Here is a 26,281-nt window from a genome sequence, read left to right on the forward strand (position 1 = left end):
TATCGCGGTGACGATTGTCGACTCCTCGGGTTAATTACAATCAATAAGACAGTCTCATTCTTCGAACGATATCACGCGATACTGCTACAACGAGGAAAAATGTTCTTCAACATCCAATCAATGATCCAATTCTTGTTAACTTCCGATCATCCATCTCGGTGTACGTTCAGCTATATTCGTTCCACGTGCTCTCTCTCTCTCTCTCTCTCGTGTTCCAATTTCCTCGGCTAATCCGAAACTTGTTTGGCAACGCGTGTGCGAGCAAGTGAACTAATAAAAAGGGAGGAAGAGGAGCACGGTTGAGAAACTGTCTGGCGTGTTCCAGGAACGTCTGCAACGTTTCGTGCCGCGACTGGTGCAGCTGCTAGCCGAATGGACGGAAACATTCCCTTACGACTTCCGGGACGAGAGGGTGATGGGCCACGTCAGGTCTATCACGCAGAAGGTCGCTGCGGTCGACGCTGCGGCCAGGCAGGAAGTTTCGGCATTGCTGGAAAACTTGCTGTTCAGACTGACGGCACTGGAGGGGTATGAGGAGGGCCTGGCCAGACTCGCGACCGAGGCTACGACAGAGCAGCTCTCACAGGTTCGTGGAAATTCTCGGAAAACCTGCATTACTACTGTCGAATTAGCCCCTATTCCTATCTTAACACTTTATCGACTTCGAAGCTTATTAACTCCTTCACTTACGACCTCTTTTCCTGGCTATACATGTGAACGTCAGTTATTTACTGTTTCAAGTATCTGCTACATTCGATTGAAGAAGCTAAAATATTGTATTATAGGTTTATTACATTTGGCAATTTTTCATTTTTTGAATCAAAACGAAAATTTATGTGACGAGTATGTCTTGTTATTATAAGGCAAAGGGTTAAGGCTTATTAATCGACTTTTTGCTTCCAGCGATTATCAATCGGTAGTAAATTATCTGACACCATCGATTAAATAAAATTAAAAATTGAAAATTCATTGAAAAATGAAAGGACTGTTTCCAATTTTTATTTAAATCTTGTAGGTACAGCTTTCTGATAAATACTTCGTGAGTGGTCGATAAAGTGTTAAATAGTCATTTGCTTCCTCTCACCCTAAGATTGTTTGAAACTTTGTGATTCACAGGTAACGCGAATGTAACTTAACATGTCCCTGAGTGTTTAATGCATACAGTGATCGTAATTTGATATCTTTAAAAAAATCCTACATAATGTTTAGTAACATAATTTGTCTCTTTATTAAATATTGTACAGCAAAAAAAAAACAGTTAGAATTCCACATATGCCAGCTGTCCATATTTCCATCCACCATTCTCGATTCATCAGATTATTTCGAAAACGCTACTCCTCTCGTGTATACGCACTCGAGTAACTTGATCATATCTATCGCGTTTGATAACAATTACTTGGTTTACTGTAGCAACTCCAAACTTCCGAGAACTTGCAGTATAATGAACCGGTAATATTCTGTCTACGGTACTCGACCTGTGCCCGCCTTCCGTTCGTTTCGTGTACCAATTCCATCCTCGTAACATGGAGCCATTGTTTCCGTTTAAATGGCTCGCTTGTGTCCTTTGTTCGTGTATCGATACGAACACACTTTCTAGGATTTGCATCGGTAACACGCACACACATCTGTTACCATTCCCCCGAATCGTGTGCAAATGTTTGCATAAGGAGTTCTCGACGAACATTTGAAACCTTCCTTGCTCCGCTAAAACTTGCAACAAATCGAAGCACAGAATCGTCAGATTTTCTCAATCGATACGTATCGTCGAACGAAACAATATCTCTTCCTATATTATACTTCGAACCGAGCGATACACCACTTTCAACAGTAGCACACTTAACGTTTACTCTCGTGTTTCACAATTCCAGGAGAAAATTTCACTGCATGCAGTAGTGCACACATAAGCGGCTTAAGCACGCTTAAGTGGGGAGGTGACTTCTGCGAATTTAATTAAACAAAAGACAGGAGATGTGGGATACCGATATATCAAGTGTCAGTTGTTCACATTCAGGAGTCGATATCGAATACAGCAAATTCTCTACAAGTGTCAGTCAGTTTGGATTCTACAAGTGTCAGTATAGATGGTCCTACGCCTAGCCTGCGTCATTGCTGCGTCTATATTATCTCGCTCGCAGTCAGTCAAGCGTGTAACGCTACACCACTGGGTTTCTTTTACGAGATTTCACGGTTCAACAATTCATAATAGAAAAATATAATTTCTTTAATTTTACTTTTTTTCATCTGAAATTTTTTCCTGCGTCATTGCTGCGCCTATATTATCTCGCTCGTAGTCAGTCAAGCGTGTAACGCTACACCACTCGGTTTCTTTTACCAGATTTCACGACTCGACAATTCATAATAGAAAAACATAATTTTTTTAATTTTACTTTTTTTCATCTGAAATTTCTTTTAACATGTTGGTGAGATTTTTCTGATGAAAATGATATCAAAAAAAACGTAAAATTAAAAAAGTTGGTATTTAAATCGCTTGGTTGCCTCGACTCACGTTTCATCCTTATCTTTTATTCGCTGTCCTTGTCTACGTTCGGCAAACTACAAAGGCGGGCGCGAGGCTCGAAAACGTAGTCCCTGACTCTACAAGTGTCAGGTTTAGGTTCCTTGCGGACTGACACTTGTGGAGAATTTACTGTACTTTTTCCTATTGCTGGGGATAGCGACGGACACTTAAGTGTGCAAAAATGCGGGCGCTTATGTGTGCACTACTGTACATCGATGTCACAGATTAAATTTGCGTGCACTTTGTTACGTGCCCTGCAGTTGATTCCGTCGAAGAAGGGATACTTCTACTTCTGCCAGAATCTAAAACAGCTCGAATTTCCCGTATCAAGCAATTCCCCGTCGAACTCGATTTTCCATCCACGTTCTCCTCTTTGACAGACGTTTCAATAGAGGGATCTCCACGCGGAGATTTCACCTGCGCGCATCATCCCCTGTTTATACATGTTATTCGTACAGTGCGGCTAATGTTACACGTTCTCGCGTTCCCCACGCACACGGGACTCGCCGCTGGGCGTGCATATTCAGACTTGCGTGCACTTTGTGCAGTTAGGCTAACAGGGTTATGTAGTTCCGGCGACACGGCAGACAGTAACTATTCCATTTAATTTGATTACCCTCTACGCCTATCTCCCACCGCGTGTAACACCTACTAATAGCTAATTTGCAACTGCATTAGTTAGTTAAATATGCCGGGGCATCGGTGCGCGCGCGGGGCTAATCAGGGCAGAATTGCGTGAGCACCGACCGCTACAAGCTTCATCGATGATCGTGCGGCCGTAGAAATTACCGCATCCCCAATTGTTTCGTTGTGCGGCTGTCGGATCCGTGCGGAAACCTGTTTCGGATACCGCTGCCTCAAATTCCTGGTTATGTTAGCGTTCGTTCAACAAGGATATGTCTCCGTTCTCCGGTTACAATATTATACAGGGGGTTAGGAGGTGGAGAGTTTTCAGGATCCTTGTATATGTAGTCAGTATCGGAACACTCGGTGTACTTTAGTGTAATATCGTAATACAGTGGAAACTCGATAACTGGGGAAGCTTTGTAAGGCGAAAATTTTCTTTATTCCGTTTCGCTGTGCTGTGAAAACCTCTATAGCCACGTTTGATATGTATTTTACCTGTACAACTCGAATTCGGACGAACTTCGACCGCTGCGAGTCGAAGTTAATTTCTGTGTATCAGTCGATAGATTCGATAGGAATCGTCAATTGTTAATTTTTTTTTTTATGGGGATAAACAGTGCATGCGTTTTGATCGCAAAAGCAGTTTGCTGTGAAAGATCAAAGGAACGAGTTAAAGCACAGTTCTGTCGTTTTGTCATTCTTTTCTTTGGATTGTCTATAACAAAATGAATTTCAAACGGAAGCGGAAAGGATTAAGGTTGGCTGATAAAATGAACGTAATTGAAATAGTATGAACTGGGTGAAGAAAGAGAAAGGATATTATGGAAAACTCGAGAAGTCGAAATTTCTGTAACTCGAAGATTTTTTCTCTTTTCTTGAGGTTCGAGTTCTCTGTGCTATATTAAACTGAGTTACATGTACACCTGGTAACCTAATGTTACGATGTTATAATACCTTCGATATTTCGATAACATGGTATCACGAAACCTCAACATGTTGACGATCAAATACCTCGATACACCTCGGATATTTCGTTATTCTGATACCTCTGTGGATCGATATCTTGGATGCTTAGATACTCTGATACCTGAATACCATGTTACCTCGATATTTTGATTTTCTAGTGCATCTAGTGGATTCATGCGTCGATGCTCAAATGCTCCATTACCTCTATTACCTTAATGCACTAATATTTCAATTCTTCGGGATGATAATGCGACGATAAGCCCGGTTTCACAGTACCTGGATGTTATTTAATCGAATATTGTGTAATTTAATCTAATATTCGGGTAATTCGTCTCCCTAATGTACGCTGATATTCTAAGTTAGTGATGTGTCATTTATGGTGATGCCAATATTACAGTTTTGGAATATTTTCTAATATTATAATTTGATAAATTAGATTTATTAGAATTTAAAATCATTCTAATTAAAGATTTTCCCGTTACTAGAGATTTCAAATATTGAAATATTATTTTCCATTAATTTCAAACCGAACTTTTGTGAAAATCTGAAAATGAACATCGCGTAAAATACGACCGTGCATATTTTGTTAAAAATTCAGCAAATAGTAGGAGCATTAATATCCCAGAAGTATTTTCGTTATCGTAATAATTATTTTTCGGAGTGAAAGGAGCAAATTTTGTTACGCAAATACCGCCACACTTTTTATCTCAAATATTACCTAATTATTATCGTTCATAATTCAAATTCTCGCGTACATTTTCCCCTTTCCGTGTTCTCTTTCTAACTTTGCACTGCAATTCCTACACAGCAATCTTACAATCTAATCTCGAATACTCGATCCAAATATTTCTCTTCCCGTTTGAAACGTGAAAATAAAGAATTCTTTGGAATTCTAATTAAAAAATCCATCAATTCTCCTCGATAGGAGCTTATTCGCAAGATGACCAAATAATAATAATAATAATAGCTACAGCAATAACAAAAAAGAACGTATCATTGTGGGCAATATTACAGGTCTTTCATCTTCTTCGACGACGTGACATTAAACGCATATTTCATCTCGAACGAATGAATAATAGTGCCGTTCTTTATGATCAAAGGGAGATAAATTTCCGGCATAATAAATAACTTCCTCGTCTAAACGTCAACGAAATTGCTCCATTGCCTATCAGAAGTTCGCGGAAATTGCTGAAAACGACTTCTTTAAGCGGCAACTTTTAATATTCCTTCCGTCTCGTAAACTCGCCTTTTTCTATTCAGTTGAAATTGCTATGATAAATATAACGCGCGTCTTTTTGCGATACGTTTATTTTCGTGTACGTGGAAAAATTAACGTGAGCGCAATTTCCAGTATCCACAAACTGAAGAAAAAGGCAATATCGTACGCGTTCTATCCCCCTCTCTCTCTCTCTTTGGCTCTGTGTTATTTTTTCACAAGAGATATTAAAATCGTGAAATACAAAGTAAATATTAAAATGCAGACACACGGCAGGCGGGATGCTTTCCAATTTTTGCGAAAAGCTTCACTCTGCGATTGGTAGTTCTGAATGTATGGTTTCTCTGTGCGTGAAACCTAGGATAATTATGAAAATGATTGTTGAAACGTGATAGTTTCATTGTGTTTCGTCTATTATTTAATACGAAATTAAGCAATATGTGGTTTGACGATCGATAACACTTTTTCGATCCTTGACAGACAGAATTCTCAGATGCAATGTTGGATTAAATTAAATTATCGAATAGAATTATATTTCTGTGAGATTCAATTCAGTTATTAGATCAAGAATAATATTCGCATTGTCGTTGAAGTTCTAATAAACTTTCGATCAAAGTTTAGTTCTACTTGCATTATTTCGTGTTTGTCGAAAGCTCTCACAATGTTATTTCAGTATGTCCAATAATTGCAAAACTTCAAATTAGGTCTGAAAGAAATACACGCATGGACCCACCATCTTTTTCCTCTAACTTTCTAATAGTGTAATTAAATTACCACTACACTAATTAAATTTAATAGTAATATCAAATATTCGTTTCAGTAATTTAATGTGAAACACCTAATCTACGTTTCAACTCGTTCCTTTCAAAGCTAATTCTAATAAATCTGAAAAAATGCGGATACTCAAAATTCGCGACCAAATTTCCCAAAACTATTAAACAATTATTTCAGTGACCCAAAATCTAAAATACACCTGATCTACGTTTCAATTCGTTCCTTTCAAAGCTAATTCTAATAAATCTGAAAAAATGCGGATACTCAAAATTCGCGACCAAATTTCCCAAAACTATTAAACAATTATTTCAGTGACCCAAAATCTAAAATACACCTGATCTCCGTTTCAACCCACTCCAGATTATCTACATTCCATCTCTCATTCCCCTCGAACTTAATTACAACGAACCTCGAAAAAAAAAAAAGAAAAGGACAGAGCAGGCGCTTTAAAATTCGCTTCCTAAACCAATATACCCAGCATTATGCAAGAAGTTTCACCGGCCTACGATACAATACCTGCAACTAACGTTTACATTAAGAAGAAAAGGATCACGGTTGGATAAAGTAGGTAGAATATTCTCCAACGTGGAAACGCCTACGTAGAAACTCGTATTTGCATGATGCTCGCACATTTGTGGCCAAGGTTTGCGCTGGAATTGCATCGAAAATGCAGGAAGTCGGAGAGGAGCGCGATAAAAATATCGCGCGAAGGTAGAGAAAGTGGGTAGGGGCAAGGGAGAGGAAAAAAAATAGATAGAGGAAGAGGCGGGGGTCGAGCTCTTAGGAAGCTTCGGCTTATTAAAGTGGAAGTTCGCCGCGCTTTTTGAACTCGTTCCCGCGACGACAGCTTTGCTTGAACTTTCTCAAGAAGCGAGACGTAACTCGCGAAACCAATAATACGCCCTTAATCTCTTTTTCCTCTCTCTCTCTCTCTCTCTCTCTTCGTCTTCATCACGTCGTCGCGGTGCTCCGTCGTTTTTCTTTTCTTCTACTCTTACGTCGTATTTGCCGCCGTCGGAAAAGTTCTAAGCCGGAAACTGCTTGATTGCGAACGTTTTCGTATCGAGAGATCGCGATCTTATTAACGCCGTGTTATTTGGTTATTCGCCGGGTTTTTTTAGTTGTGAGATTTAGTCGTTGGGTTAGTTAAATGATAGATTGAAAATGTTTGTGCAATTGTGTTTTGTTAAAATATGCAAAATACGTGAGGGTAACTTAGAAAAAGAATATTGGTACGTTTGGAAAGCGTTGGAAAAAAATTCTCATTTTAGCAGCCTATCGGATAGGTTGCTTTATGTCTATAATGTGTTACGATTGTGGTCGGTTTTATTAAAAATTAAAAGAGACTATTTAAACTTTATATACATATTGTGTACCTACCCGGTTTACTATGAAATTCCAGACTGAATCATTTTTCTCAGGATCTTAATAATCTTTTCTTTATTGATCCCAAAAAAAAACTCCACATAGAGAGTTATATGATTTCACGTTGACTTTTGTAACGACCATGTATAAATTTTCTTCACATTCGATAAGTGTCTTAATATTTGTGAACGGAAGTGTACCTCGCATATTTTAGTATACTATAATTCGGTATATATAAATTACACAATACATAATTTATAAATAAATAATATATATGTAATATATGAAGAGTTTCTCTGCGCATGCGCGAAAGCGACGTGGGTAACGCGACCCGCGCTGATCGGCAATTGCTGTCGATCCGTAGTGCGTGTTGTTCTCCGAGCATGGAACCTCCGCCACGTGTGTGGTTCGATTATCAATTAACTAATTATTACAAGCCATACTTATTCTAATGTGTATAAAGTTTAACAATGTAAGCGTGTGATTCATTAAAACCCGAACAATATACATCTGCAGATTCTTACATCTTTCGATGCCTGTCGCTTGTTTCTCCGTCCACCGATTTCGATGGAATTTTCAGCGTGTGTATCATTGACATTGATCTACAAAACGTATTTTTTTTTTTTTTTCATGAATAACAAATAAGTCGTTTAATCACTGTGTTCGATACTTTTATTCGTTCTCCGAAAGGAATAAAGTGTTTCATTACTTATGAAAAACTTACCCATTCATCCACGAATGAACCTGCTTCGACGGAAGTGGGTCGTTGGCACTGGATCAGTGTGTCGATCCCGACCTTTCCAGGTATTCCGAAACAGCTGATGTTACGGTCGGGCCGTACGGTCGTCCGTCCCTGAGCGCTGGCTCTACGGGCGCTGTGATTGGCCAGTGTTTTTCGTTAATAACTCGAAAACGTAGCTTCAAACTACATTTTGGATAAGGCAAAAGTTGTTCAGGATCCCAGCGTTACCGGACACCCTGTATAATTTAGTATATTATAATTCACAGTTTAATCACGAGGTTAGTCACGGTTCATTGACCCTTTGGCGACCGTGCGCTTCAGCGACAGAATGTAAATACCGCAGTATCCTTATTTCCACAGTCCTCGAAACAAAACAGAACATTTCGCCAAAAGTAAATCGGGTTACCTTGAAGATATCGAAGCAATGTTATGCTCGTAACTTTCACGGGTCTTATAACAGCCTTCAGTACACGTCGAGCGCTCGACGCTGGATGACTACAGTCACCGTCGCCGAAGAACGTATTAAATATTTCCTATCGTTTGCACAATAACGCTAACTTTTGCACCGGTTCGAAATTAATTTATTTCATTACCCTATTTCCTTTTTACATGTAGAACATTTTTTTAAACTAGTCGAAATTGTCGCTATTCTTTTTCCACGATTTCTGCGTTTCTTGAAACACCGAATGTCCACTCGACAACGTAGATCCCGGGCTAGAATTAATAAGCTCGGCGGATGTTACGGGTTTATTGAATTTTTTCTATGCTAGTGTTTCTTTCTTACGCTGCGGGGAAGCTTGCAAGGATTACGGTCGTAATTGATCCACGCGTTTGTTTGCTAGATGCCCATGTACTTTGAGCGATATTAAAAATTGAAGGAATATTAAGTTTCCGTGCTGTGTTTTATACACTGGGATAATCGATTGCGTTATATTAAACGTGAAAATAAATTTTCATATTACTTCTATCGTAGTAGAAGTACTTTGCACAAATTCTCCTCGAATGACGTTAAAGAAATATCGTACATTTGTTCGCGATTACTCGTTTACGATTTTCTACGTAACGATAAGCAGTTCCGTTTAATTCTAACGTATAGTAATACTTTCACAATAATTTTAACACATTGAGCGCCGGCGACCTAAGAGACATTTAAAGCCTGAGCGCCGGGGCAATGTATCGGCCGGCGGAATATACTGTCGAGAGTGATTCTTGCTTGTATAACAAATGAAGATCGACGTAACCGTGACAAGTGAATGCGAATCGATGTGTAAGACACCCATACCAGCAAAAAAAAACAATTCCACATCATCGTGGGGCCGGCGCTCAAGCGATAGACCCAGAAATCCGCATTATCGCGGGGCCGGCGCTCAAGCGACAGACCCAGAATCCCGCGTTTTCACGGGGCCCGGCGCTCAATGTGTTAAGAGTGAAATTCTAGATATAGGCAATTTTAATTTTTCAAAAATTCGCTTATATTTTTGAAAGCTTGTTCTCCGTGTAAATATCTACGACGAAGCTGGCGTTTAATAGGGACTTTATTCACGCGGTTGGGGAAACAGATTTTCATACGATATCTTACACGTCAGATCTTCGGAAAACGAGAATTTAATATTGCCCAGCGTCGCTGCAACTTTTCTCTCGTTATTTACCTCGAGGAAATTTTAAGAGGATTACAAGAGGAAGGTAAGGATAAGGGGAAGCATAGACGGAATATTATTAACAGAAGTGAAGAAGTTTCAGTTTTCTCGCCTTTATCGCGATGCAGGATAAGAGGAAAAGTTGTATCGACTTTTCTTTAAGTTGCGCAGGCTAAATATTTTAATCTCGTACACAGTCGATATCGCAAAAATTCTGGCCTATTAGTTCGCTGAAAATTTGTCTTCAACGTTGAACCACATTTGAGTAAAAAAAAACAATTCCTCGACTCGTGGTAGAAATTTTGAAATTTTTCAAAGAAAGTGTAACGTTTGAAATTTACAATTTGTGTTTAATCGGGCAACAAAATATTTCACGTTTTCATAATTATCTGTAATTGAAGATTTTTAGTAAACATCTGTTTCAGTGTTGAAAAAGCAATGTAACATTTGATTTAATTGGGCAACAAAATGTTTCATCTTTCGATAATTATCTGGAATGAAAGATTTTCTGTAAACATCTGCTTCAGTGTTGAAAGAAAACTGTAACATTTGAAATTTATAATACAACGTGTGTTTTGAACATTCGACAATAGTCTGTAATGAAAGTTTCCATCGTTATAATCACCTGGAATTAGAAATGACGTCGTTCCACGGGCGAAACTTCTTTTATATCACGTTTCTACACGATGGTTCAAGTTTCGATCAGACCGTTTCAACACGTTTATTACGCACTTTGAATTGATTGGAGTTTTTTACGCGTTCGGAGAACAAGAAAATGCTCCCAGGCCCGATAGCAACGCCTTTAATCTTTTTCTTTCCGCGGAAGCAAAGTTTCGAACGAACATACCAGAGGCTGTGCTCAACTAAGATCCTTTATTGCATTTTAGCAGTTACTCGCTCGGAAAGCTTATTTCTGAACGGCTTCGGTATTTAAAAGGAGAAAAACTCGTAAGCCGAGATTTTCACGCGACGGTGATTTTATTTGCGACTTGTCGATAAATGGATTTTTTAAAAACGTCCCAAACACTCCACGCTCACCTGTAACTTTATATTTTCTGTACTTCGAGCGCGGCGAAGAACCGAACGAAGATACAGGAAAGCAAAATTGGAAACGTGAAATGGACGGAGTTGAAATTTCCATTTATATGAAGAAATATGGAAATTATTTTTTCATGAAAATTCGAAGCCTCGCTTGAAGGAATTATTCGTTTTTAATTGAAAGAAGGGTATCGCTTTAATCAATTTCTGTTCTTAGGAAATGAAGGATAAACGAAGCGAGTGTAATACGTGAAATTGTTGAAACAGTCGTGATTTTTATTTGTGGAAAGCGTTTCGTTTGGAGTTTAGAATGCGGGAAAATTTAATTCGTTTCTTTAATTGAATGAAAATAGTGTAAATTCTTCCGTTCTTTTTTCTCTGTTGATTAAAGAATGACTTATTCCGCAAAAAACGTGCCACTTTTGTTCGCATTTACGAATGAAATAATAAATTGCACGTGAGCAATTTAATCAAGCTGTCGAAAACAGAAAAATGCACGAAACAGAAAATACGGTGTTCTTTTTAATTAAAGTCCTTATTTTTCGTTTCTCGTTTTCCTACTTGTCTAATTGTATTTACGTTCTTTTGACAACAAAGCTGGAACTTTTGCAAACTGCGGCAATTCGTGCAGCAACACGTCTTACCTCGCACTTTGAAAAATTTATAAATCTTCCCGTGGAAATTACGATTCTAAACGTTGCGCCAGGTGAACCTTTCAGAAACTTGATGTATGTATTCATACTCGACATCCATAAATGTATAATTCTCTGCGTCTTTCATTTCCATTCCTAGCGCAACTAAATATTTCTCCTGTAATTTCTCGTAAAAGCGTAGGTACGTCGCCGCTGTTGCATACCTTGACCTTGTCGTTTTCGTCAGACGAATCTGAAAAGTCGTGAAATATATTCACAGAATCTTACTTCTGCCACGTCTCTAAAATCATGCATTCGAGGAAGCCCCTTTTTTCCCACGGAAATTATTAACGCGAAATCGCGGTGTTGAAGTTCGAAGGCAGATTTATTTTTAATTGAAACTTACAAGCCTAGCCGTGTGGAAAGTTGTGTATTAACAATGTTGCGTTTATGCATGCGAATAAAATTTTCCCTCCGATGGAAAGTTATCGTTAATGCGAAATCACCGCCAGGATTGCAATTTGGAGGTAGCTTTATTTTCACCTACAGCTTTTTATGCATGGAAATAAAATTTTCCCCTCGATGGCAAGTTATCGTTAATGCGAAATCGCGAGAGTTGCAATTTGAAGGTAGCTTTATTTTCAGTTCCAATTTGCAAGCTTACTCGTCCTTAAAATTGATAATGTTGCGTTTATGCATGCGAATAGAATCTTTCTTCCGATGGAAATTGGCGTTAATGTGAAATCGCGATGGTTGCAATTTTCAAGGTAGCTTTATTTTTAATTCCAACTTTGTGGGTGCGAATAAAATTTCTCTTTCGATGGAAATTGTCGTTGATACTAAATTCTTCTTACTCGCCTCAAGAATCATGCATGCGAATAAAATGTTTCTTACTATGGATATTATCACTAATATGAGATCGCGAGGGTTGCAATCGTCAAAGTAGCTTGATTTTCACTTACAACTTCGTATATACGAATAAAATTTTTCTTCCAATGAAAATTACGATTAATTTGAAATCGCGAGGGTTGAAATTTTCACTTACAACTTTGTGTCTAAAATTTCTCTTTCGATGGAAAGTTACCGTTAATACGAAATCGCAAAGTTGCAATTTGAAGGTAGCTTTATTTTTAATTACAACTTACTAGGATCGTGCGCGGCGACAGCTGGAAACTGGTAAAACGGCCGGAAAATCCGTCTTTCTGCGTTTCGCTAGCAGGACAAAGCTTTTAATTACGTTTTCTTCCGCATAATGACGAGAAAAAGCGGAGTTGGATGGGGCGGGGCGGTAGAGGCAAGGGACAAACACAAAGGCCCTCGAAACGCAGTTTCTCCTCTCGCTATCGGGTTTGTATTTAAATGCGCGCGATAACGTTGTTACTGGAGATAACGGGATTTTAATTGATAACGATAATACGTGTTAAAATCCGCATTAACTCCGTTACATGCTATTGTATGTATAATATATTCGGCAGCAGAGGCACGCCAGCTCGAATTTCATGGCTGCTTTTAAATGATCAAAGCACGTCACTATCAGTTTTGTGTAATCGCACGCAAATTCCATTATTATTGTTATTAATTGTACACGTTTTGCGATACAGTTATTTCACTGGGATTTATTGCGTCCGCGTTTCGTTCTGCGTATGATAAAAAAATATTCATTTCGGAACAATACTGCCGATAAACGTCTGCTTTTGTTCAGACATCGACACGGGTATTCTGCTGTTTCTCATTTCGTTAATGCTCATTTATACTATCTCTGATGACGGATTTTGCAAATTGAATGGATTTATGAACGTTTCAAGAAAAACTGGCTAGCATGGAATTATGAAATTTTATTGTTAGAGTTTTATTTTGTTATACTATTTATGTTTCAAAAATTATACTATTGAAAGAAATGTTGGTGAAACGTTACAAAATTTATTTTTAAATTCATTTATTTACAATTCCGATAACATTATTTCCAGAACAATTTTATCTCAATTTTAGAAATATTCGTATTGTAAATGAAATTTTTCGTATTGTATCTGCTTTACTCTTTTACGGTTTAAACAGAAAAATGAAAAAGCTCGTCGCATTTAGATGGATTCACTCTATGAAAATTAACGAAAAAATGTTAAAAATTTCTAGATACATCGACATTTAATTGATTATTCTAATCTCTTGAAGAGAGCAGGAACTTCGAACTATGCTTGAAACGGAAGGAATGTGAGACCAGTATTTAATCGAGTCGGGTTGTGCAATTGATACTGCAAGTAACGAGAGTTGGATGAAATCGTAGGATTGGTCTCAACTTCTGATGGTCGTATCTGGCTATTTCGAAGTTATTGTTAATTGTCTGATACAAGAAGCTACAGCAGTCCCCAGAGTGTGTTGTATTTGGTTATATATCAGAATTCAGAATAGAATTGCACAATATCTTACTCGAGGTTTCTTTGAACACCGCAAATATTATCGTTGACTAAACTCGAGCCATTTGAAACTTGTTGGACTCTTGGTGTTGAGTAACTATGTTCGTAGAATAGTAAGTGTAGGATTATCTTCCACGCCAAAACTCTTTTTTTTTTTCTTTTTAAATATTTACCGAGACTTGGTGTTGAGTGAAAATTTGTATTTAACGTTAAATTAATGTCTATTCAGAATTTGCTTGTTTGTAAAATATTAAATGTAGAGCTTTGGAAATATCAAAAAATTGAGATTTAGAAATACAGAAATACTAAATGCAGAGCTGTAGAAATATGAAATATAGAGCTTTAGAAATATGAAATATAGAAATACTAAATATAGAGCTTCAGAAATATTAAATATAGGAATACTAAATATAGAGCTTTAGAAATATGAAATATAGAGCTTTAGAAATATTAAATATAGAAATACTAAATGCAGAGCTGTAGAAATATGAAATATAGAGCTTTAGAAATATGAAATATGGAGCTTTAGAAATATTAAATATAGAAATACTAAATGCAGAGCTGTAGAAATATGAAATATAGAGCTTTAGAAATATGAAATATGGAGCTTTAGAAATATTAAATATAGAAATACTAAATGCAGAGCTGTAGAAATATGAAATATAGAGCTTTAGAAATATGAAATATGGAGCTTTAGATATATGAAATATAGAAATACTAAATATAGAGCTTCAGAAATATTAAATATAGGAATACTAAATATAGAGCTTTAGAAATATGAAATATGGAGCTTTAGAAATATTAAATATAGAAATACTAAATACAGAGCTTCAGAAATATGAAATATAGGAATACTAAATACAGACATTTAGAAATATTAAATATAGACCTTCAGAAATATTAAATACAGACCTTTCAATTTAATATTTGAAATTGCCATCCCGAAATTTATCATTCAACACTCAGTTCAGAAATGTATCCTTTTATTCTCGTTAACATTCGGGAAAAAATTCACTTAGGGGTGAATCTCGAGTGAACGACGAAATTCTCCAACGTGTATCGAATTCGAGAATAGCTTGATAAATTTCTCAGTTATTCCTCGACAATTCCTACATTTCACACTTTCTCCATGGTGAAACGAATTTTTCCAAATTCGATATACGCTCTCTACGGATAATCGTATTTTATTTCGAAATTCTATATTCCAACTAACATTCATTTCGTGCTGTATCTTTCACGTGAAGTAGACGCATCGCTGCGAATTAATTTCATTCATACGGTCGGTGAAAGCTTTCAATTTCTTTAAAAATTTTTGCAATCTCGTGCACGTATAACGCGGAACGACGAACCGTATCGTTTTTAATTTCGACATGGAGCACACTGGCCAATATCGAGACGGAATAAACAGAAAGAAGTTCGCAAAAATATTTCGCCGTCGATTTCTCAGCTTTCTTAGTTCGAATACGAAACTCTCAGCATGCTTGTCAATTCTACTTCATTTACCTCTGATTCGTCCTTTTTTCCCACATTTTAGCACAGCAAACTTGTATCGAAACAATTTTCCAAGAATTTTTTACATTTCCAATTCGTCCAGTTGTGCACAATTTTGATAAACAGTATTCGTCCTGTTTTTCACAGTTATAAAAGTAATAATAAATTATGTTGCTACTGGTAATTACGTTCAACTCCAATTATGAATAATATTCCGCACAGACAACGAATTAATTTCAAAAATTTCAAATAAATACAGGAATAACGATATTTTTAAAATAAATATAATACTTCCATTCGTAAACAAAATAACACGAACAGAATATAGAGAAACTATCTTTTATCAAATAAGAAATTAAATTGAATCACAATAATATCGTCTTAGAAACGACAATTAAACGGATTAGTAGCGCTTCTTCACAATTTTCTCGAGCTCGAAGCATCGTCGTTCTTACGTCGCGATAGGAATCGCCGATTATTATTTGCTCTCGCGAAGATTCACGCGTCGTTGAGCTTTTTCTGTCGGAGAGGAAACGGACAGAAGGGAGGAATTTGCACGTAAATCAAAACGTTTCGTTTGCGCTCTGTTTGCTGCGAGCAGTTAGAATCAATGCTGTCCGCCTTGTTGAAATCGCTGTCATGTCAACGAGGCCGGCCGCGCTCGTTGATAATTCGATCGACGATCTAGTTTGAAGAAACGGAGTTCGCGGGAACGCCATTCACCCCGTAACCGAATCACGCGGCTCGCTGATCTCATTCGAACCCGGCGATTCTTACTTTCGTTCGCGTCAAGGAGAAGCGATATGACGTTTTTGTTGAGAATCAGAGCACTAGCGTTGAAAACAACGCCGCTATCGAGTGCTCGCTACGGAAATATCGCGACGTTCAAGATTACTTTTGCCGGTGCAAAAGATTTCGAGCTCGACGTCGGAAGCGTAAGCTGAGCACAGACACGATCTTGACATCAGAGGACCGTGTAAAAAATTGCCATAAATTATTCGAGAGAGCACGCAAGCCTGGTGTGTCTGAAAAGGAAAGGGAAAATTTTGAGATTTTTCTTTGTCGGTAACTACTGTATGAGAAGTTTCGATTTTACGATATTTTTACTTTGTAAAAATTAGAGAAAGAAGCTGAAAGTTGCGTTTATATACTCTGAAAAAATTGGAATTTTTCATTTGCTAGTTAGCTGTGAAAAAAATTCCCCAATTTTACCTACTTTTAGACGCCTCGGTGAGTACCCCAATGTGAAAGAGTGGCTTAATAGTAATGGCTTAAAATTCGTATTTGAAGAAAAAAAAGGTTGCTGTTCTATTCCTTCGAAAGAGAAAAGAAAATGGAAGACGTTGGGTAAAAGGCGACAGTGTGAGAGATATTACTGTATTGGACAATTTTATTTGTCAGAAGAAACGAGTGAAAGTGTGGATAAAAATTGAATTAGATATGAGAAGAATTGTTTTCAGAAAATTAACGTATGTATGACAAAAGATTGCAAGTTGAAGGAAATTGACAGTAAGATTTGATAATTTTACGTAAACATAGTGGTTTAAACGTTTCGCATATAAATTGCACGCACATCTCTGAATATGATATAGGATGAATTGGAATTAGAGTAGCCTAAAGGAACACAGCGAGGGAACTTTTGTCTCGCGATTGCTTAATTGTTACCACGAACCGCAATTACCGGCAATTTCCATACATTTCGTTGCAACGTGAGTAACAGCCGGCTAATTATGGTAACGCGCACAATTACTCCTACGTAATCTGACCGCGTTAATTGCCATTTTTCGCGACTCTTAATTCCTTAACACGCACGGGCGGAAAATCTGCATATCGAAAATTACAATGTTAATTTATTAAAATTCTTTCAAATCGATTTCAAATAGAATCAGATGAAAAGTCGACAAGTTCTCTTTTTCTCACCTATGAAATTTTAACGTTAAAGAAATTGCTGAATTCTTTCTGAAAGAGAATTATTCTACGGCATAAAAACTTAATTCTTAAATTTGCGAAAATTGCCAGAAATTCATTCGCAAACTCATTCACAATTATGACTTGAAAGGTGAATTATTATACAGAACATTTAAATCACTGCGCTACATTTAAAGATACAATGAAACAAATTTGAGTAACATTTAAATCGTTTCTAAAAAATACCTCCGTCTTCTCCTCAATACTTTCAACCTTGCCTTTACGCCTTCAAATCGTCATCGGTTAGTTCGATACTCGCGTATTAAATATTTTCTATTCACCTGTCCGCGACATCAAAGAAATATCAGCCGGCCGCGTCGACGGACCGCTCGGCGAAATTTATCGGTGAAAAGTTCGTTTTTAAAACTTACCAGGTTCCTGCCGCGCGACAAGAGACGCGAAATCCAATCGAAAAGGGAAACAAACAGGACAAAAGGCGAGCGCCAATAAAGGTATGAATAATAGACGAGATGGTCGACGACGAGATCTCGCAGTTTTTCAAGCCGGCACCGCCGCGCAGTGATATGGGTCAGTGTTTGCTACGACGCGGCGTTATTTCGAGGGACAAGTTGAGAGAGAGAATATAAATTTTTCGGGGCTCGTTCCAACCAACAGAGAGGCGGGGCGTGTCTACAGTGGGTGACTGTGGGCATAAATAATTACAGTGGTTTCGGGCGTGTGCACGAACGCGTTGCTGGCTCTGCCGGGGGAAAGCACGACGTCGGGAAAACATTTTTCTCGTTTAGACTCTTCTACCTTGGGCTCAACCTGCACTCTATCATCGCTCTTCTCCTCGATAGTGATATTAACGGTGGGGAAATACAGCGAAGGTACTTACTTAGGTGATGGGTTTACTATTTTCACCTTTAAAAAAATGGAAAATTTTCAGGTAGATGTTTTACTCATTTAAGTCGAGGTGCTGTTGTTCTTTTATTTTTTGTGATAAGACTGTTCGAACTCTGGTAATGATTTATTTAATACATGCTTACAATGGTAAAAGTTAGGAAAAAATTAAAGGGAGTTCGTATCAAGTTTGAATTTTTCTTATCTTCAAATTTGTCGAGGAAACTTCAGTAGTCTGAGGCTTTCAAACAATACAGACAGAAAATAATCCGGGTAGAATTAAAGTTTCACTTCTTACTGTAATAGAATCTAATTGAACTTCAGTTTCAGAGAGACGAGAATTAATTGCAGAAAATTACATGGGTCGATAGGAGCGATCTCTATATTATCAAAATTCAAATTTTCAAATCTAGAAAAATCAGAATTTTCCTATTCAAAAAGAATCCTTGATACACTAAACATGTATCACAAAGTACAGTAATTAACAAATTTTGATAACTGAGCTTTCATTCAATAATTGACGAAACGACAAATTAAAAAAAAAATAGTAAACCAATATTACCTATATTATCATAATTCCACAAACTACTAACATACCCATCTTCCACCCAATTCAACGATCAACCATCACGAATAAAGTAGATCTGTTCGCCGCGCAACTTGATCCCACCACCCGAAAAAATCCGAATCACTTAAGCAGTGTAAAAGATTCCGTCCGAGGATATCAGTCCTCGTCATAAAGATTATTGCTCCTGAATCTGGTCGAACGTTTCCCAGAATCGTTCGCGAGATATATCGCGTCGAAGCGACACTGTACACAGCGCCAGTCGCCAGATCTTTATCGCGAGGCGTCCGAGAGCGTCGCGACGCCGCGTCGGCCGAACCACATGGAAACTGTGGTCGCCGTAGATAAGAGAGCACGCTGGAATTTCCTCGACGATTCACACGACCATGTGAAATTGGAAAGGAGAAGAGAGAAGGAAGGCGTCGCGACGCTCACAACACTCTCCCTCGTATCCGTTTTCTGTCTTTCCGCGTTCCCCGTGAATCGAGTTCCTCCTCCCGTTCACGCCTCCCTTTCATCGTGCTCTCTCTCTCACCTACCCGCCCCCTCTTGCTCCAACACGATTTTCCGAGAACGCTTTCTTCGACACTCGAACCGAATGGAACTGTCACCTCGTTTTTCAGGTGGACGTCACCGAGCTGTGTCCGTCGGCCACGGTCCTGGCACAGCAATTGACCCACGTGGAACTCGAGAGGCTCTCGTACATCGGCCCCGAAGAATTCGTCCAAGCCTTCGCCAAGGTTTGTACACGTGGTTTTTTTTCTCCTCTTTTTCTCCCTGGTTGTAGGACAGTGTGTGACGAAAGCTTCGGGACTTGGATTGCACAAATGTTTGGGTTTGGTTTTTGTGACAGTTTTTTATTTTTGATTTGTTGGGCAAGTGACGTCACTTAACAGGATTGATAATTTACGAAGGTATCGTACTTTTATTTTTACCTTATCTTCCATGCTACCATAGCAGTCAGGAGTCAGATTGCAAAGATTTTTCACTTACGATTTAGTGACATTTGTTTTTTAATTTCTGATGTGTTAGATAATTGACGTCGCTTAACAGGATTACCAATTTATCAAGCTATTGTGCTTTCCTTCTTTTGCATTCTGCTATAATACATTTTTAAGAGTCCAGGAATTTTTGTTACATACTGTAATATTTTCTTTCTTTCTCTTACATTGTAACCCATTGTTTAATGGTTTCGAATGCAAATAAATGATTATTTTGTTCATTTAATGAGAGCAAAAGTATGTTTCAAATTAACAATGAATTCTTGAAGTTTCTATATTCCTTGCATTCTTTAAATTAGACAAATTAATTTTTTACGCTTTCATGTGAAACTTTGTAGGTGAAACGTCGCAGAAAGAAAACTTTTTACATTTATTTTGCAATGTATTCTTTGGTTCGTTTAATCGAAGCAGAGCCTAAGTCGTAATTTCGATGAAATATTTAGAAAATTCATAGGAGAATGGTTTTTAAACTAAATGTCGTGTGTTATACAAACAGGAATCTCCTCATTTGGAAACATCTTTCAAGGACATGAAGAAAACGCGCAATCTCGAATCGTACGTCCAATGGTTTAACAGACTGAGCTATTTCGTTGCGACAGAAGTGTGCAAGGTAAATCACTCGTGGCTATGTTATTCAATCTTACGAATATTTCTCCACTTCGTCGTAATAAACGTAAAACTCTGGACGTTGAAGAATAAAATTTTGTATTCTTCAATTTTGCAATCAGTCGATCAAAAGTTCAACGCAGCATTTACACGAAGATAGATTTTATCGTTTGATAGATAGATTTGATTTCACAATACTCTACGATATCAGGTAAACTAAAAAAAAAACAAACGTTTATTCGTTGTTTTGTAGCACGCGAAAAAGAAACAACGCGTTCGTGTGGTTGAATATTGGATTGAAACAGCACGCGAATGCTTCAATATCGGCAATTTCAACTCTCTGATGGCGATCATCGCTGGTCTGAATATGTCACCGATATCTCGCTTGAAGAAAACGGTAAGTTACGATTCAATTTATTTCAATTAACTGCACACCGACAGATTGGGTGCAGAGGAAACGTCGGACTGTGTGTGCTCTTTAAAAAAGAGAAAAATACAGGACAAATATTACATTTATATTCACCACTGTGTATCGAGTCAAATAATTTTCAGCAATTTCGTAGTAATTATATCACAGAAATTTCTAGATTTAATTAGATATCTAAATCCAAACTTTAACTAGTACCAAATTGAATTATCACAGTCTACATGATTATTCAAACAGAAATTAATCGTTGCTGATTTTGAAAGTGATCTAATTGCAAGTCACTCAACATGAGATTCTCGTTATTCCAAAATTGAAATTCAATTATCCCACTCAGATTTTAATACAATACAAAATTCACCAAATCCTGTCTCATAAATTGCGACAAACCGAAACAAACATAGGCGAACAATTTCCTAGTAAAACGATAGATCACATAATGATCTGTTCTCTCATAAAACTAAATCGTCAAGATCTACACTGGCCACTTTCTTAATAACTGTAAGAAACCTGAAAGAAAAAAAAAGAAACGAGCCGATCGATCACACGGCATAAAAGTTCCTTAACAAACAAAATGATCGACTGCATTGCCTTAGACAAGAAAAGGAAAAGAAAACAAAACCAAGTTGGAGCTAAAATGATCGATGAACGCTACAGAAGACACTTTTACGACAGTTCCCTTCCTGTTTTGTTCTCCGTGTAAGTGACGACAACGACGACGTCCAGTCGGAGAAGCGTTGATGGCACGTTGAATTGGATCCACGCTCGTTTGCACCAACGTGCAGGATGTGCACGCGGCAATAAGCGGTCTGTAATCCTCGTAAATCGAGCGTGGCGCCGCGACGACCAGCGTTAACCGTGACGAATCGCTGGGAATCGAATTTTCGCGTCGCTGAACGACGATCCGAGGCTCTCTCTCTCGAAAAAACGTAGAACCGGAGAGAGAGAGAGAGAGAGAGAAGATCGTCCGACGAAAAGAACGCGCGAGCAAATCGAACGGGGACGACGGAGCTGTTTTAATTGAATTTTTGCGTCACCGTGTTGCGTCATCGAGTCCGATTGAAATGTACATGGGCATCGAGTTAATTAGAAATCACGGAGAACTGTGATTTTCATTTCGACCAGCCGCTTCTTTTCCAGCTGAAAGCTCGTGTTTTCGCCTGATCCTAGCTTTCGATCGTCAGATGTTTAGTAATGGAAAAAGTTTACCGACATGGTCGATATTTTACTGTTTTGTTTTAATTATTTGGGAAAAATTAGAATTGAGTTTTTAAGGGTTATCTTTTTTGTCGTTTATCGCGTTTTCTGTTTAAACTGCACACTATTCTTATTAGCGAGTTTTCTCTGTGTTAATTGCGTTGAATGAAATTTAATTGGAACTGAAATTCCTCGGAGCGTTTGTTATGGGGAAGTCTGTCGATTACACTCCAACGCCGATTTCTGTGTAAACTTTTATTCTGAATCGCGTTTACTTCTTATAAATCACGTTTCGTTTAAAGGTCCTTGGAGGTTGCGTTGTTGTGCATTGTAATTTATTAGATCGAGCTGAAGAGAGAGAGGAATATATTTAGTTTAATTTCTATTTGAACTCCTACTTTGGACATTTAATTTCTATTTCAATTCCTACTTTGGAAATTTCATTTCTATTTTCAGATAGGAATTCAATAGGAATTAAAATTCTATTCTTTCCTCTAAAATGGGAATGAAAATTCTTATCTTCAGTTTTATAAATTTCTGAAATGGGAATTAAAGCAAAACTGAGAATCTGGAAATTTAATTTCTAAAATACGAAGAAACTGCGACACTTCGCCAACGAATTTCCAAATATCGACACCATCGCCGCAGCCCAATTCAGCGAAACGCGAGTTGGCTGAAAATCGCGAGGCATTTCCCGCAGAAAATCGCGACGGTGAAGGGGAAACAAAACGGCGAAGCAGCGCGGATGATCCGCAAAAAGGTGGTACATATACAAGTTTCAATCAAAGACAAACGGAATTCGCGCAGAGTTGACGAAAACAAAGAATCCCCAGTGTTAAACGAAAAGTGCCTGTAACGTGAATTTATCGAGAAACGAAAAAGAGACGAGGACATTGCGCGTTCCGATCTGTGACGTTGGCGAAATAATCGAATCCGCTCGACGCTTGCAACGATTGCATTTCCACTGGAAAGAATAAAATAAAAAAAGAGAGAGAGAGAGAGGGGAAAAAGAAAAACGGGGAGAGAAAACAAGAAAACAGAAAAAAAATGAAAAACGAATTCAATACGTATCGCGCGACTTCCTGTCAGTCTCTCGCGATATTGCTTCCTGAAACGAGGACGTCTTCATGCGCTGTCCTGCTCTCTTCTTTCCCAATGAAATTCCGCTCGAAATGAAAGGAGTGCGCTCCCGAAAGAAAATATAATAGACTGTTCGATCAGTTAGACGTGTATTTATCAGACGATTATTTGAACGAATTCTCTTCGAGTATGAAAGAAGAAGAAAAAAAAGAAGGATAAATTCGTTTTGAAAAGATGAAGGGATGGGATTGAATGGTTTTATAGTTTTATAGCCCGGCCGTTTGAACGGCTGAAAAGAAAGCTACCAATGTGACAGTTTCAATGTAAACGGTGAAAAAATTCCAGACAATTCGTGAATTATTTCTTTGTAGGTTTAATTGCGCTCTTTGTCTGTTTAAGGGTAATTGAAACCTGTAATGTAACGTTATATTAATTTCTTCGGGAAATTCACTGGAAGATTGCCTCTTGAAATATTCTGCGGGATTCTGTGGAAATTCGGAAAAAATTTCATTATTACGTACTACTTTGTACTTAAAAATTTGATGTTTTAGGGTGAATTTTAATTAATTACTTATTTAGAATTATTCATTTATTAGAAAGGCGTGCTTAGCGAGTGCATTACTTTTATTTTAGATAACAGGAAATTTCGAATACAGTAGAGACAGCTTTTTCGCTCTACATCGTTTAATAATGTTTCTTCGTCCTGAATAATCGATACTTAAAGTGTGCCAAGATTGTAGAAACAGTTTTACCTTTTCCGTGAATTAACAATTGCATTCTACAGAAATACCTGCTTTTCCCCGATACATCTGTCTCGATAAGAGACGAACAACGCTGCCGATAATGTTTGTAAGAAACTAAGAAGATCTAGAGTAGAAGTGGTTTGTAATCGATACATACGCTACAACACGATTATCTCCGATATATTCTCGTCGGACTTTTACAAAATTCATCGATGCTCCGTGACATTTTATGGACGTGCGACTCGCTGCAGCGGCAATTCTCGGGGAACGGAACGGGAATAACACAAAGAAAAGTAAAAATAACTGCACAGGCTCGTAACAAAGGTATTAACAGTGATTCCGGCGATACCGTATCGACGATCCGATTTAAATGGAAATATTTGCCCGGCGATCAAGCCACGATTTTCATTCGCCAATTGGATTAAAACGGGTGGACGTTGCGCAAGAATGAAAACAGTGTGGCCATTATGATAAATAAAAATTACATTTTTCCTCCTCTTAAATTCACCAGCCCGGATTTCGCGTCGCACGGTCCGTATATAAAAACGTTCATAAATATCCTGGCCCTACCGCGCGTCCTTTTGCAATAAAAAGCTCGCGGTGAATGTATATCAACCGTAAATGAATTTACGCGCCGTCCGGACGTAATTAACATGTTAAGTTATGATTACTTAGTTGTCGCGAAACTTGTACTTCCGTTGGTGTTTGAGGAATAAAGAGAAAAAGAAACGAGGAACAAGAGCATTAGGGAAGTAATTAACGCGAACGTGAAACCTGAGGATTAATAGTTCAGCTGAACAGGAAAGTAGTGTTAACCCTTTCGTCGCGACATTGTGTACTGAACGAAATAGGTATTGTTTAACGTTAGTATGACACTAAAGATACGTACGATTGAAAATTAAGTATTTCGTGATAGTTAAATGTCTGGTTCGTTCTTTAGTGTTGCCTGATTTTCAGTTGATAGCGATATTTTATTTGAGAAATGAGAAAATAAATTAACAAGTTGTATGTGTTAGATGGGCGTATGTGTACGCTCTTCTTAAATAAGAGACAACCTTTGCAGAGCGTATACATACGCCTTTCGTAGCGAAAGGATTAATTGTGGAAGATTAGAGTGTCTTAAAATAATGAATAATAAAATATTGTTGGTCAAGTGAATGCAGAAGAATTTTAAGTATGCTCTAGAAAACGTATAATTTTGACTATTGAAATACTTATAGAAATCGTGCTAATTCGGTAGAATAAGCGAGTAAATGATGAAAAAAATTCTCATACGAACATAATAGTACCTAATCTTCATAATTATTTGCAAAAATAGTGTCACAACCTCGAAAGAAAGAAAAGAAAGAAACGATCCAAGGGAAATAAAATTATCCTACGCGAAGTAGCGATAATTTAAATCGTATGATCGATCCGGAACGTCGCTATTGTACAACGGGCAGCACTTAAAGGACTAAAGGACGCGACAGTTTCTGACGAATCGGCGAGCGTGTACGACTTTATCGCCTGGCCGGACAAATTGCGAGGCGGAACGAGGAAACCATTAAACGTTTTTTCTCGTTTTTAATTACGAGACCGAGCCGGTGTTTTCCGCGGACATATCCCTCCCGGCTCTATTCGACGCCGGACTGCTATTCAGGGTTCATTTGGTTCGGCCAGCTGATTTATACAGGCCACGCTTAAAATAATTGCTAGAACTATCAGCGGCCAGCCGGCGTGGCTCGCTTCGTAATTTTCGCTAATGAAAATTTAACGCTTCTGTTCGGTCACGCTCGCGCGTTGTTTTCCCCTCCCTCTCCATTCTATAACGACCCTCCCCAATTTTCACCTCTAGCCACCCCGGAAATCGCGGTACACTCGTGAAAACATCGGCGGATTTTTCGCCAATCGTACGATTGGTTCTTCGTTTAGACGTGAGCTGGTTCGAAGCGAGCAACTTTGACCGCTCCAGCTTATTCCGGGGAGGAAAAAAGTTTACTCGTTCTTTTTTCACGGAGTTCGAGCGAATTTGTTGAATTAGAAGTACGAGGTTCGAAGGGTAATCAATTAAGTTTATCGGGATGGAATTTCTTGCACATGGTCGCTTTTCTTTGTAAGATCGAAGAGTTAAGATGTGACTTCGTGAGGAAAATTTGTTTGTTGTCCAAACTCTTTGGAATGCATACATATTACGTGATATTAAAGTTTGACTTTAGATACGAATATCAAAATTTTATGATCACCTTACCACTCTAACAAATTCAATCTAAATCATTGTTACATAAAACCAACTTCTCTTCGCCAAGCTTTATTAAAAAATCCTTAGCTTTATTAAAAAAAATTGCCAAGAATTCAAGTATTACGATACCTTAATATCATCTTACCACCGTAACAAACTTGACCTAAATCGTAATATCAATTTTAAATCACTGTTACCTTTTTCTTTTTCTTTTATTTC

At 37.9% G+C, this 26,281-nt stretch overlaps 1 protein-coding gene across 1 annotated transcript in view; it reads left to right on the plus strand.

Annotated features, from left to right (window-relative positions):
* LOC108577590 (ras-GEF domain-containing family member 1B) overlaps positions 1-26,281 on the plus strand; it is a 70,644-nt gene that overhangs the window by 24,171 nt on the left and 20,192 nt on the right. The window contains exons 3-6 of the mRNA XM_017940772.1: positions 326-586; positions 19,417-19,533; positions 20,291-20,404; positions 20,654-20,797. Of these exons, the coding sequence (XP_017796261.1) occupies positions 326-586; positions 19,417-19,533; positions 20,291-20,404; positions 20,654-20,797 (636 nt within the window). The remainder of the gene's footprint in view (positions 1-325; positions 587-19,416; positions 19,534-20,290; positions 20,405-20,653; positions 20,798-26,281) is intronic.

The sequence above is a fragment of the Habropoda laboriosa genome, unplaced genomic scaffold, assembly GCF_001263275.1.
Source record: "Habropoda laboriosa isolate 0110345459 unplaced genomic scaffold, ASM126327v1 scaffold578, whole genome shotgun sequence".
NCBI classification, from domain to species: domain Eukaryota; kingdom Metazoa; phylum Arthropoda; class Insecta; order Hymenoptera; family Apidae; genus Habropoda; species Habropoda laboriosa.